We start from the raw sequence: 14219 nt of genomic DNA on the forward strand, positions 1-14219 counted from the left end.
ATAACATGTAATATTTACATATTATATATACAGTATATAATATATACTGATATACTATAATTCATTATATTTTATTATATATTAGTGGGAAAACGTTTGAGATTTGATTGCAGCTGCACCTTTCTAGTGTTCATTAACTCCACAGGTGGATGTTGAGGACGTTCCTCCTGAAAAAGTATCTTGGCTGGCTTGTGTCGCTTTGACTTTGTGGTCACACATTGTCGTGACCTCCGCCAGACGCTAAGGCCTGTAAAGCCAAGAAAGGTGCCTTGAAGGAGAAGGAGCAGCTGGTCCTTGAGTCGAGGATCAACTTAAAAGTTGTGAGGCCGTCGTGGAACACTCGGAGGTCGTGCCTATTTCCGTCTCGAGCGCAACAATTCCAAGATTTGATGGACTTTTGTGTTCGGCAGCACAGTTTCATGAAACAAGTCAGAAGAAGAGATGGTAAAAATAGAGTTGGGGGATCATCACCTGCCGTTAAGACATCGTCCGATTACCAGCCAGAAGATCCTGCACCAGTTTTAAGAGCTGTCCAGGATGGATAATGCGGAGGGATTAGAAAAGTGACATTACCAAGTTTGGAATGTCCGGTTTGTTGATGCTGATAAAAGGAACCTCCTGCTGATCTTCACTCATTGACTCGTCCTGAAGCTTCTCACCCACACATCAGAGACCCATCCACCCGGAACGCAGCAGACCACGTCCCAGGTGAGACTACTCGTCTCTCTGCGATCATCTAATTCAATGTTCTCGATGTTTTCTTGTCATCCTTAGGCTCCGCCATGAGCTCCGACGCCGAGATGGCTCAGTATGGGCCGTCGGCCATCTATCTTCGCAAACCGGAGAAGGAGCGGATCGAGGCGCAGAACCGACCTTTTGATGCCAAAACGGCCTGCTTCGTGCCCGACCCCAAGGACCTGTACATCCCAGGTGTCGTCCAGAAGAGAGATGGTGGCAAAGCCACCGTGAAGACGGCCAAAAATGAGGTGAGGAGAAGTTGTCTACAAAGTCTCACCCTCTCATTTTACACAGAAATGTCAATATAGCAGGAGTTCTTCACCTTTTTGACCCACTCAGATATCAACACTGAATGAGTGATCTTACTCTAACAGGATAAACAATGTCAAATTGTACCAAAGCACGTGTTGATCACAAAGATTAGTATCAAGGCTTATGACAGGCTGATTACAAAAATAAATAGTGATTAGAGATGTCCGATAATGGCTTTTTTGCCGATATCCGATATTCCGATATTGTCCAACTCTTAATTACCCATTCCGATATCAACCGATACAGATATATACAGTCGTAGAATTAACACATTATTATGCCTAATTTTGCTGTGATGCCCCGCTGGATGCATTAAACAATGTAACAAGGTTTTTCAAAATAAATCAACTCAAGTTATGGAAAAAAATGGCAACATGGCACTGCCATATTTATTATTGAAGTCACAAAGTGCATTATTTTTTTAAACATGCCTCAAAACCGCAGCTTGGAATTTGGGACATACTCTTCCTGAGAGAGCATGAGGAGGTTGAGGTGGGCGGGGTTGGGAGGGGCAGGGTTGAGGTGGGGGGGGGGGGGGCGGGGGGGGGGCTGGCAGGGGTGTATATTGTAGCGTCACGGAAGAGTTAATGCTGCAAGGGGTTTTGGGTATTAGTTCTGTTGTGTTTATGTTGTGTTACGGTGCGGATGTTCTCCCGAAATGTGTTTTTCATTCTTGTTTGGTGTGGGTTCACAGTGTGGCGCATATTTGTAACAGTGTTAAAGTTGTTTATACAGTCACCCTCAGTGTGACCTGTATGGCTGTTGATCAAGTATGCCTTGCATTCACTTGTGTGTGTGAAAAGCCGTGAATATTATGTGATTGGGCCGGCACGCAAAGGCATTGCCTTTAAGGTTTATTGGCGCTCTCTACTTCTCCCTACGTGCGTGTGCACTGTGGCATTTTAAAAAGTCATAAATTTTACTTTTTGAAACAGATACCGATCATTTTGAAACCTATACCGATAATTTCCGATATTACATTTTAAAGCATTTATCGGCCGATAATATCGGCAGTCTGATATTATCAGACATCCCTAATAGTAATCGAATATACTGCCTAAGAAGGGACTCATGAATATAAATTCTAAATAAATTATTAATGTATGTTTCTTAAACTGTAAATAGACTTAAAGTGCAAATTCAAATACAGCTTCATCACTTTAGTCATATTTTTTACACTTTTCTATGACTTCAGCTCTGGACTTCTTCTTTTGTTTGATATTGTCATTACTGCCACAAGTGGTGGAAAAGTGTATTACAACTGAGTATCGCCTTCTAAGGGGCACCTGCGACCCAACAATGGGCCCTATGGTTAAGAAACATTGGTTTAGAGCGTAGAAAATTTCAGTTCTAAATAAAAATAGAAAACGTGTCATGTTTTTTGTTATTATTTTAATCCTTTAAATGCCCATTTGATTGAATTATATCAATTTTATGTCCCGCTCTGTCTTCCTTTTTTTTCTCTTTCTATCCCTTCCTGGCTGCACCAAATAATAATATAAATCCATTTAATAAAGCCAAATATAAATAAGGCAACAAGAGAAGTATCCCACACTTTTCTTTTGTAAAGTACATTTGTACAGCCGATATGGGCATCTACATCAACAATATGATTTGCCTGAGTAGCTGGACAGGACCAAAAAAAAAAAAGTTATGGTTTTTTCAGTTAAAATTACAATATTTTTTTCATGAAAAATTCAGTTTTTTCTTTCACATTTTGTCACAAAAATAAACATTTTTTCACAAAGTAATGCTTTTTTAAAGTTTAAATTGCAGTATTTTTTTAAATAAAGTAATTTTTTCTCCTACATTTTTTTTTTAAATATCAGTTTTTTTATTTTATTTTGAAGGATTTGATCACAGTAAAACCCCACACATTCGGCCCTTTCATATTTGTAGATTTCATTTCTCATTTTTAAATTGTTAATAATTCGTTTTTATTAGGACTGTGAATCTTTGAGCACCATGATTTTTGGGGTTAACATTTCATTTCAGAATTGAATCTCGATTCGAAGCGATTCTCGATTTAATATCATTACTCTTTAATAACATTGGGTGCCAGTTCTATTTTTAACTACATTCTTTCATAAAATAGACAAACAGCTCTGATAAATTTCTATATTGTATAAAAGAAAACTGGTTTTGTTGAATAAAATTCTACCCAAACATTTAATAAACGAAAATAAACGCAGCAGAAAGATCACTCAACATTTTCAAGCACTGGACGATGCTTTGAATAAGACGTGATGTACAATACAATAAACCCATTTTTTCTTAATGTGTAAAACTGAATTCAAAGTATTTAATAAACGTCATAGGCATTTTAAAGGATTTAAGGCATAGGTGTCAAATTCAATGCCTTATTTTATGTGGCCCGCGAACAACTGGAAAAATGTGTCAATAAAATACTTTATCTTTTCATACTAAATGTATTTGTTTTTTTCCATTTTGACAGAAAAACTATGTACTGCATGAAATTGCATACCTTTTGAACTTTAATAGTATCCAATATTGCAACAAATATAATATCATACTTTCCAAACTATTATTTTTATTTACCAAAATAAAAATAAATACTTAAATGATTGACTTTTTTATAAAAAAAAAAATTGTTTTTAATTAATCAATCCAACAAAATAATACACAATAATACCCCAATAATACAATTCAAATTCCAAAACCGACCAATTGCAATCAACAGAGCAATTGAGGACACACAAACATGACACAAAACAATCCAACAGTAGTCAAACAAAAATGAATAATATCAACAACAGTATCAATATTAATAAGAATTCCGACATAACAGTGATTAGAAATCCCACATTTACATTATCATCACAGCCATTTATAAAAAAAAATAAAAAATATTTTTTTTTTAAAAAGAACAATAGTGTCACAGTGGCTTACACTTGCATCGCATCTCATAAGCTTGACAACACATTGTGTCCAATATTTTCCACAAAGATAAAATAAGTCATATTTTAGGTTCATTTAATAGTTAAAACAAATTTAAATAATGGATCCCATATTTCAATACACGACTCATTATCTAATTTAAATGCAGTGTTTTGTACGATATCATTTCCATAGCTTGTGTATACCAGTCAACATCTATCCATTTTTTTGATATGACCCTTTTTGTTATGATGCATATTGAAAGAAATTAATTTTTACTCTGTTTGACTTATGATTTCAAAGCAAGTTATCCAATAAATCGACAATAGATTTACAGTGGTTTTTACAGCATATTACTGTAAATTGAAAAAAAAGAAAACTTTTTTTTTTTTTTTTTAAATGGTAAAATTCTGTTGACTGAGCGGACAGTTTTTTAGCGTGTAATCTATGATTGTTTTTACGTTGTGTTACTGTAAATGGAAAAACTGTACCAAAATGTTTTTTACCCTTAAAAAAAAGTTGCAACAGTGGCATTATTTTTCCATTTACCCGAAGTAAAACAAAAATACACTTTATATTTTACAGTAAAATTCTGGTGACCGAGTTGCCAGTTGTTTACTGTAAAATCTACAGATTTTTTTTTACAGTGTATGTAAAGAATATATATAATAACCAAATGCATATGCAAATTTATATATTATTTGGTGTTACAAGTGACAGCCATAACTTCGATGTGGCCCTCACTGAAATGGAGTTTGACACCCCTGGTTTAGGACATCAAAAACAGGCATTTCTCATTGGTGTGTTCATTATTCACAGTTTTTGACCATTGGTGGTGAGTCTTGGACTGTACTGTACTTAATGTTCAACATTCGTTTTCCTTTGTTTTAACCAAGTAAAATACTCAAAAGTGACCTGGCCAAGTGGCAAATAACAGGTGCCATCAAGTAGTCACGCACTAGGGTTAAAGATTAAAGATTAAAGTACCAATGATTGTCACACACACACTAGATGTGGTGAAATTTGTCCTCTGTATTTGTCCCATGCCCTTGGGGAGCAGTGGGCAGCAGCGACGCCGCGTCCGGGAATCATTTTGGTGATTTTACCCCCAACTCCAACCCTTTGTTGCGGAGTGCCAAGCAGGGAAGTTATGGGTCCCATTTTTATAGTCTTTGGTATGACTCGGCTGGGATTTGAACTCCAACCTACCGATCTCAGGGCGGACACTCTAACCACTAGGCCACTGAGATGTACGGTATACCGATATTAGTATAGTACCACGATACTAATGAATCATATTCGGTACTATACCGCCTCTGAAAGGTACCGGTCCCCCACCCCCCAATTGTCGTCACGTCGTGTCATTGCTGGTTTTACGAGCAGAGGAGCATGTTCGGCAGCGCACAATCACGAAGTACTTACAAGCAGACAGTGTGTAGACAAAAAAGGGAGAACGGACCCATTTTGGCTTAAAAACTAAAGATAAAGGTGAAGTTATAACACTGAAACGCCCTCAGGAAGAGGTGCTTTAAGACATGGCTAGCTAGCTAGCGGCTAAAGTCCATCAGTCTGCAGTGTTTTAGCTACTTCCAAATCACTAATCCTCGCCTCCATGGCGACAAATAGAGTAAGTTTCTTACAAGTATCATCCCTGCAGGACGAGGAATAGCTAAACAAGCTTCACTACACACCGTAGCTCACTGGCGTCAAAATGTAAACAAACGCCATGGGTGGATCTACACCTAACATCCACTGTGATGATACCAAGTACAGGAGAGTATCAAGTCGATACTACTATGATTACATCGATATTTTTTGGCATCACAACATCTTTAATTTTAAAAAAAATTTATATTATGTTTATAAACTCATATGTCCCTGGACACATGAGGACTTTGATTATGACCAATGTATGATCCTGTAACTACTTGGTATCGGATTGATGCCCAAATTTGTAGTATCATCCAAAACTAAAGTAAAGCATCCAAACAACAGAAGAATAAGTGATTATTACATTTTAACAGAAGTGTAGATAGTACATGTTAAAAGAGAAAGTAAGCAGATATTAACAGTAAATGAACAAGTAGATTAATAATTCATTTTCTACCACTTGTCCTTAATAATGTTGACAAAATAATAGAATGATAAATGACACAATATGTTACTGCATATGTCACTAGCTAAATTAGGAGCCATTGTTTGCTTACCTACTACTAAAAGACAAGTTGTCTTGTATGTTCACTATTTTACTTAAGGACAAACTTGCAATAAGAAACATATGTTTAATGTACCGTAAGATTCTTTGTTAAAATAAAGCCAATAATGCAATTTTTTTGTGGTCCCCTTTATTTAGAAAAGTATCGAAAAGTATCGTATTTTTGTACTGGTACCAAAATATTGGTATCAAGACAACACTATCACACACTTAAAAGCACAAATTACTCACAAGATAGACATAAAAACACGCAATAGGTGTAAAAAAAAAAAGGTAATAAAATGATTAATTAAAAACAATTTATAAACTTGTACAGTGCTCTATAGAAACAGCTTCTTGATCTTTTAAAATGGCCTGAAATTCCCCCCAAAGGGATGAGTTCAGGTAGCCTCAGATCTTTTTGTCATTCATTCAATACCAAACATCTCTCCTTATGTCAATGTGACACAAAGACATGAAAGACACACTGAACCCTGACTTAAAAAATAAGAGCATGCTGGAGATCAAGTGGAGGCTACTTGGAAGACGACAACTCGATGACAAACTTGTGCTGATTGTGCTTTACACTGCAGACTGTAACAGTCAACGATGAGGACTGCCATCCCATGAATCCCCCAAAGTACGACAAGATCGAGGACATGGTTATGATGACACACCTCAACGAGCCGTCTGTGCTGTTTAACCTCAAAGAACGTTACGCAGCGTGGATGATTTACGTGAGTGTGGCACAGGAAGAGGCTGTTACGTGACAGCGGAACGCAGTAACTTCACTTTGTGCGTCTGCAGACGTATTCCGGACTGTTCTGCGTCACGGTCAATCCGTACAAGATGCTGCCGGTGTACGAGTCAGTCGTGGTGTCGGCCTACCGGGGGAAGAAGCGCATGGAGGCTCCTCCTCACATCTTCTCAGTGTCTGATAATGCCTATCAGAACATGCTCACAGGTGAGGTCGAGGTTCTAGCTACAGAGTCTCTTAACCTTTGTGTGTCAACTGAAACCTTATGTGATCTTGTCCATCCAGACCGTGAGAACCAGTCTGTCCTGATTACGTGAGTCACTCGCATGAACAAAAATATGTTATTTCCCAAAAGATTCAGTTGTTCATTGCACGTGTATGGAGGTTAATTAATTTATTATGAAAGCTTTTTTGACACTGAATTTATGGAACTGATTTTTTTTTTTTTCATTTACATCAAATTATGCTGACAATTTCATTGAAAAAAAAAAAAAAGTGTATAAAATGAAGTGTAAAAAAATTTCACTATAAAAAAAATTAAGTGTAAAAAAAATTATTGTATAAAAATTCAGTGTAAAAAAATCAGTGCTGAAAAATTCAGTGTCGAAAAATTTGCTCCTTCAAAAAGCAAGACTCACTTTTGGTAAATTAAGACTGAAGCAATCAATCCTGTCTAACACTCAGCCAATGAGGTGTCAAGTTTGAAGTCAATAAGTGACAAGGGTCTTGCAAAACTGTATGAAAATAACAGTTAACTGAGCTACCTGGGCATAAAACAACTTAATTAACATTTCAAAGCGGCCCGCTGGATGTTTTCATATCAAGATACAGGTGATGGAATTCCTGCTGGGCATTGCTGCCTGACGCACCTCCTCCAGTGCCTTTTGACAGGTGTGCTGTGACACCTCACCGAACACCTCTGTGGGCATAAACGGGACATCAGCTGGGGACCACCATTCATCAATGTTTCGCTCCTTTAACCCCAGAACGTCTCATGGTGGCGGAGCGATGGCAGGGATGTCTCCCTGCCACCCCCTGCTGATGTCCTAGGTGTTTGCCCCCCAACTCTTATGCTTCCTCCTTAGCCACAGCCAGAAGCTGCCTTTGTCCGCCTCCTCGGCCAGCTCTTTCATGGCTTTCCGATGCCCCGCTCCTGTGCATCAAATGTCTCGGAGTAGGCGGGCAGTTGAGGAACCCACGAAGCCCCTACACCCCACTTCCACAGGGCAGATGACAGCTTTCCAGCCAGCCTCCCTACACTCTGCTGCCAGGTCAGAGTACTTGGCTCGCTTCCGCTCATAAGCAGCCTCCAACCCCCCCTCCCATGGGACAGTGAGCTCGACCAGAAGAACCGTCCTGCAAGCCTCTGACCAGAAGACCAGGTCTGGCCGTAGCGATGTTTCGACGATCTCCCTGGGGAACTGGAGCTGCTTCCCCAGGTCGACCCTCATGCTCCACTCATTTCCTGGTGAGAGGAGTCTCGCTGTAGCTCTCTGGTGGGGGTGTTTGGCACCATCCCCAGTCCTCGCGAATTGGATGAGATGTCTGGCTGGAGCAGAAGGTCTGCTATTTGCCTCCTTTCTGCAGGTCTCTGCCAACTTTTTCAAGACTTGGTCGTGTCGCCATCTGTAGCGGCCTTGCGACAACGCTGTCGAGCAGCCCGACAGGATGTGCTGGAGGCTTGCGTTGATGGTGTTGCAGAGGGGACAGGTCTCCTCGGCACCAAACCATTGGTGGAGGTTTCGGGGACAAGGCAAGGTGTCGTATGTTGCTCTGATCAGGAAGCTGAGCCTGGCTTGGAGGATCTTCCACAGGTCAGACCATGACATCGTCCTTTCTGTGAGACCTTCCCACAATGTCCAACGACCTTGCTGGCCCTGGGACACCGCTTTGATGTTTAGGCGTTCCTGCTCATTTCTTGCCACTTCTGCCACCACCATGGCTCTCCGGTCTTCTTTGGAAGCCTTTGACCAGAACAAGGGAGCCTCGCCCCTCCCAACCCTGCTCGACCTTCCTGAACTCTGCCGATCACTTCACGGTGCTTCAGCCTGCAGATCGCCGTGTCGACCTCTTCTTGGGCTTTCCACTTTCTTCCTGTTCTTATCTGGGTGCCCGCTGCTCTCACCTGCTGGTCAGTGGATTCCCTCAGCTCCAGCACCAGCCGAGCCTTCTCTTGCTTGTATCCCAGGCTGATGGATCGCAGTGGTAGTTGAAGAGCATTCCTACCAAAGATGCCTACGTCTGAGAGGCACCTTGGTAGACCCAGCCACTTTCTGATGAACGAGTTTGCCACCCCGTCCATCTTGCTTACCACTGAGGAGGGGATTTCGCTCATCTTCAGTGGCCACATCACCCTTTGGTACAGTATGAACTGGTAGCACCATACTTTGCACTTCCCAGGGAGTTGGCTTTGATTGATCTTGGCCAGGCCATCTGCGAGCTGCTTCCTCACCGTCTCCCCCATCTGCCTGTCAGAGAGCTCTGCTGTGTAGGTGCGACCCAGGCTACGAACAGGCTGATCTGCCAGCAATGGAATGTTCTCACCGCCTGCGACAAAGATGGTGTTGTCACTTCGGACTCCTTTCCTGATAGACAGGCTGCGGGATTTGGGGGGTTTGATCTTCATCCTCGCCCAGCCCACAAGCTCGTCGATCCTCTTCAGCAGTCTTGGTGTACATGCTGCTGTCTGAAGTATGGTGGTGATATCATCCATGTAGCCTCTCACTGCTGGTAGCCTCTGTCCTGAAGGCAGTTTCACTCCTCCGACCATCTTCCTAGCCCCTATGAGGATGATCTCGAAGGCTGCAACGAACAGGATGGGAGAGATTGAACATCCCATGGCGATGCCTACTTCCAGCTGTTGCCAGCCTGTTGTGAAGTCCTGATGAGTGCAGCACATCTGGAGGTCTCCAAAGTACTTGGCAACCAGGGCTCTGATGCAGACTGGTACGTGGAAGAAGTCCAGGGCGAACTCGATGAGTTGGTGGGGTACAGACCCGTATGCGTTGGCAAGGTCCAGCCACACGACATGCAGGTCACCTCTCTCTCTCTTCGCCCTTTGGATCTGCTCCCATATTACTGCAGAGTGTTCCACACAGCCTGGGAAGCCTGGTACGCCTGCCTTCTGGCAGCTGGTGTCGATGTACCCGTTGCTTGTGAGGTAGCTGGTCAACCTTTTGGCCAGGATGGAGAAGAACATCTTCCCTTCGACATTTAGGAGGGCGATGCTCCTGAACTGGCTGATTGTACTGGAGTTCTGCTCCTTTAGGATGAAAACTGTGACCGCTCTTTGCCACTCTGAAGGGATGACTTGTTTTTTCCAGGCCACTCTCAGCAGGTTCCAGAGATGTCTCAGGACCCCTGGGCAATACTTATACAGCTTGTATGGTATCCCATTGGGGCCTGGGGCTGAGGCAGCTCTTGCTTTTCCGTACGACCTCTGCCACCTCGCTGAGTTTGGGGAGAGCAGCATTAAAGAGGAAGGCTGGGGGAGCTGGGCGAGGAACATAACCAGGGGATCCCAGCGGAGTTGACTTTGCTGGGTCACTGTACTGTTCCTTGATGTGATTCTCCAGCTCAGATTTGGTAATATCCAGCTTTCTGCTTCTCTTGTCCTCTAGCAGCTGTCCCGCATGCTTGAAGGGATTTTTGAAAAAGTTACTCCTCTCTTTCTCCTTCCGCCTTCTGCGTTTGCGAATGCGCTCAGCCCTCCGTAGGCCGGCAAGATCTTTTCTCACCTCATCCCACAGTGGCTTCAGACCCTCCTTCACCTCCTTGCTTGCCTTCCTCCACTGTTTCCTGAGTTGACGCCGCCTATTCACCAACTGCTCGATTTCTCTCTCTCTTCTTCCTTTCTGCATTAGGCCAGATTTCCGCTTTTCAGCGGCTACTCCAAATCTGCCTCTGCATTCGTCGTACAGGGTGTCTCCAATGCGATTCAGCTTGCTTTCCACCTGGCCACGCAGTGAGTGCTCCAGGATAAGGCTGAGGTCCTTGTCCAGCTTCTGCCAGACCGCAACTTTGTTTGCTTTAGGCCATTTGACCAGCTGCCTCCTTCCAGGTTCTTTCCTCTCTGCTCTCTGGCTTTGCTCCTGGTTGTTGGGGTTGCTCTGTGTTCTGTGTGCGTCTTCGTCAGTGCCACTCTCAGAGGCATTGGCGTCCACCAAGGGCCCTACTGTGTCCTCCACCTGCCTTTCAAACTATAGAAATGATTCCAAAAGTTAAAATCTTCACTTTTGAGTGACATACGGGTTACTATGGTAGCATATAGGTAGCGATGCTTTGAGCAGACGAGGCACGGGGCAGATTGGGCGCGGCAGCAACAAGCCTGAAACCTTGAAAATGCGAGTGTTCGAGGCAGATTTCTACAACAAAGTTCTGCAGAACACTGATATTGTATCGAATATGTTGATGTTTTTTTAAATCATTTTGCCTAATGTTTCGCCGTGTTTGTTGCATCTGTGTTGCTCTTGCTCGATTATAAAACATATCCATCAAGGAGGTGGTCTGCAGTAGAGGAGCAACATTCATATTTTCTCAATATTCAGTTTTATTGTTTATAGTTAATATTGTAAATCCCACATTCTATATTTTTATGTACACTCCAAGTGTCTTAGTCAGTAAAAAACTAAACAGAACTAAGCATCTCAAAAAAGGAATGAACTTTGTTATTTTACTGAATTATGACAGAATGTATATACAAATATAGAATAAGGGATTTACAATTTTAGCTAAGCACAATAAAACACTGAATATTTAAGATATATGGACGTTGCTTCTCTACTGCAGACCACCTCCTTGATGGACAACTTTTATAATCGAGCAAGAGCAACAAAGATGCAACAAACGCAGCGAAACAAACGCAAAGGGTAAAAAAACATCCACATATTGGATATAATATTACTGTTCTGAAGAAATTTGCTGTAGAAATCTGCCTCCATCTGACACTCGCTGCTCCATAAACAAGCCCCGCCCACTCTGCCCCACTCGTCTGCAGATTCTAATCATTGGAATAATTTCTATAGTTTGAAAACATCCAGTGGGCCGCATTGAAACGTTAATTACGTTGTTTTATGCCCGGGTAGCCCAGTTATCTGCCTTTTTTTATGCTGTTTGCAAGACCCGTGTCACGTGACTCCAAACTTGACACCTTATTGGCTGCTTCTGAGACAGGATCGATTGCTTCGGTCTTAATTTACCAGAAGTGAGTCTTGCTCTTTGAAGCAGGTAATTTTTTGATACTGAATCTTAAAACACTGATTTTTTTCTCAATGAACCTGTCAGCATAATTTGAGGTAAAAAAATTCAGTTTACACATTTCAAACGCGAAAAATTCAGTGTCAAAAAAAGCTTTTGTAATGAAGACACTTATTATCCTCCATAACGTGGCTTTTTTCCCCCCACAGTGGAGAATCTGGTGCAGGAAAGACGGTGAACACCAAACGTGTCATCCAGTACTTTGCCACAATCGCAGTGGCTGGGGGCAGCGACAAGAAGGAACCAGCACCTGGAAAGATACAGGTGCGAGTCCGTATGACATGAAAAATGTATCTATACAAGTTCAGGATCTGATGTTTGTGTTTTCTAGGGGACACTGGAGGATCAAATCATCTCAGCAAACCCTCTGCTGGAGGCATTTGGGAATGCCAAGACTTTGAGGAATGACAATTCCTCACGTTTTGTAAGTAGCGAAACCCGAAATAATTAGTGCAATTATTTTATGACATTTAAAGGGTTACTGCACTTTAAAAAAAAATATTGTCTGTATATATATATAATGTAGTAACATTCATAATAACATGTCATATTCACGTACTTTGATTATTTTAAGTGTCAAACGCATCACAAAGTTTGCTTTTTGACAACAACAATACTAATCATAACAGACTTCACCGAGAGCCAACAAACATAATAAAACAATCAATTACTGTACAATGTCTGCTCTTACTGGGATGCAGACAGTTAGGATGTTGATACGTTCCCGTTTAGATGAAGAACGACTCATAATCCTCGTGAAGAAAAATGTGGGGTGGAGCCAAACGTCTTTTCATGTCTTTTGCGCCACGACAATTAGATGCTAAAATTGACCAACAAGTTGCATTATGTCCTCATCCTTCTACTATCCAGGTGAGAGGCATTATTTATGATCTGGAATAATCTAAAATAAACTAGAAAGCAGCTCACCAGCTCATGAGGTCAATATAGCAGCAACAAGTTTGTTATCTTTGATTGATTGATTGAGACTTTTATTAGTAGGTTGCACAGTGAAGTACATATTCCGTACAATTGACCACTAAATGGTAACACCCGAATAAGTTTTTCAACTTGTTTAAGTCGGGGTCCACTTAAATTGATTCATGATACAGATATATACTATCATATATACTATCATCATAATACAGTCATCACACAAGATAATCACATTGAATTATTTACATTATTTACAATCAGGGGTGTGGAGGGGGGGGGGGATATGGACATCAAGTAGTGGACATAGAGAGAGAGAGAGAGAGAGAGAGAGAGAGAGAGATCAGAAGGCATAAGAAAAAGAAAAAGTATCTGCATTTGATTGTTTACATTTGATTATTAGCAATCCGGGGAGGGTGTTAGTTTAGGGTTGTAGCTGCCTGGAGGTGAACTTTTATTGCGGTTTTGAAGGAGGCTAGAGATGCCCTTTCTTTTATACCTGTTGGGAGCGCATTCCACATTGATGTGGCATAGAAAGAGAATGAGTTAAGACCTTTGTTAGTTCGGAATCTGGGTTTAACGTGGTTAGTGGAGCACCCCCTGGTGTTGTGGTTATGGCGGTCATTTACGTTAAGGAAGTAGTTTGACATGTACTCTCTGTGACAATGCGCCGCGCTTATAACAGGGATGTCCAAACTACGACCTGCGGGCCAAATGCTGCCCTCTGGCATCTTCAATTTGACCCGCAAGACGAAACCAGTCCAATAAGCAATTTGCCCTGTAGCCAAACCAGTGGTCTGGTGGCTGCCATTTTGTCACCATCTGGTGGCCAATGATAGTAACTCAACCTATAATTGCACTTATATGAACAAACAGCAAAGCATACACTTCTATGACCCAATCCAAATAACCTTCCCTAGTCATGGAGCAGAAAAAAAATCAACCAGCACAAACATTTAAAATGACCACACATAACACAACCTGTTCATTGAACTTTGTGGATATAATAAAAAATGAACATGAAAAAAAAAAATCTAAATTACACCCACATCCATTACAAGGTGTGATGGGAAAAATGCTAAACACTCTCTCTAGACGTATCCATGTTTGGCGCAATTTAGGTGCTTGATATTT

At 41.5% G+C, this 14219-nt stretch overlaps 1 protein-coding gene across 1 annotated transcript in view; it reads left to right on the plus strand.

Annotated features, from left to right (window-relative positions):
- The first annotated feature begins 653 nt into the window (after window positions 1-653).
- LOC133652037 (myosin heavy chain, fast skeletal muscle-like) overlaps window positions 654-14219 on the plus strand; it is a 30867-nt gene continuing 17301 nt past the window's right edge. Inside the window, exons 1-7 of the mRNA XM_062050357.1 lie at window positions 654-708; window positions 775-986; window positions 6736-6879; window positions 6950-7106; window positions 7185-7212; window positions 12305-12419; window positions 12487-12579. Coding sequence (XP_061906341.1) covers window positions 783-986; window positions 6736-6879; window positions 6950-7106; window positions 7185-7212; window positions 12305-12419; window positions 12487-12579 — 741 coding nt within the window. The 5' untranslated portion in view covers window positions 654-708; window positions 775-782. The remainder of the gene's footprint in view (window positions 709-774; window positions 987-6735; window positions 6880-6949; window positions 7107-7184; window positions 7213-12304; window positions 12420-12486; window positions 12580-14219) is intronic.

Source organism: Entelurus aequoreus, linkage group LG06 (assembly GCF_033978785.1).
Source record: "Entelurus aequoreus isolate RoL-2023_Sb linkage group LG06, RoL_Eaeq_v1.1, whole genome shotgun sequence".
Lineage (NCBI taxonomy): Eukaryota > Metazoa > Chordata > Actinopteri > Syngnathiformes > Syngnathidae > Entelurus > Entelurus aequoreus.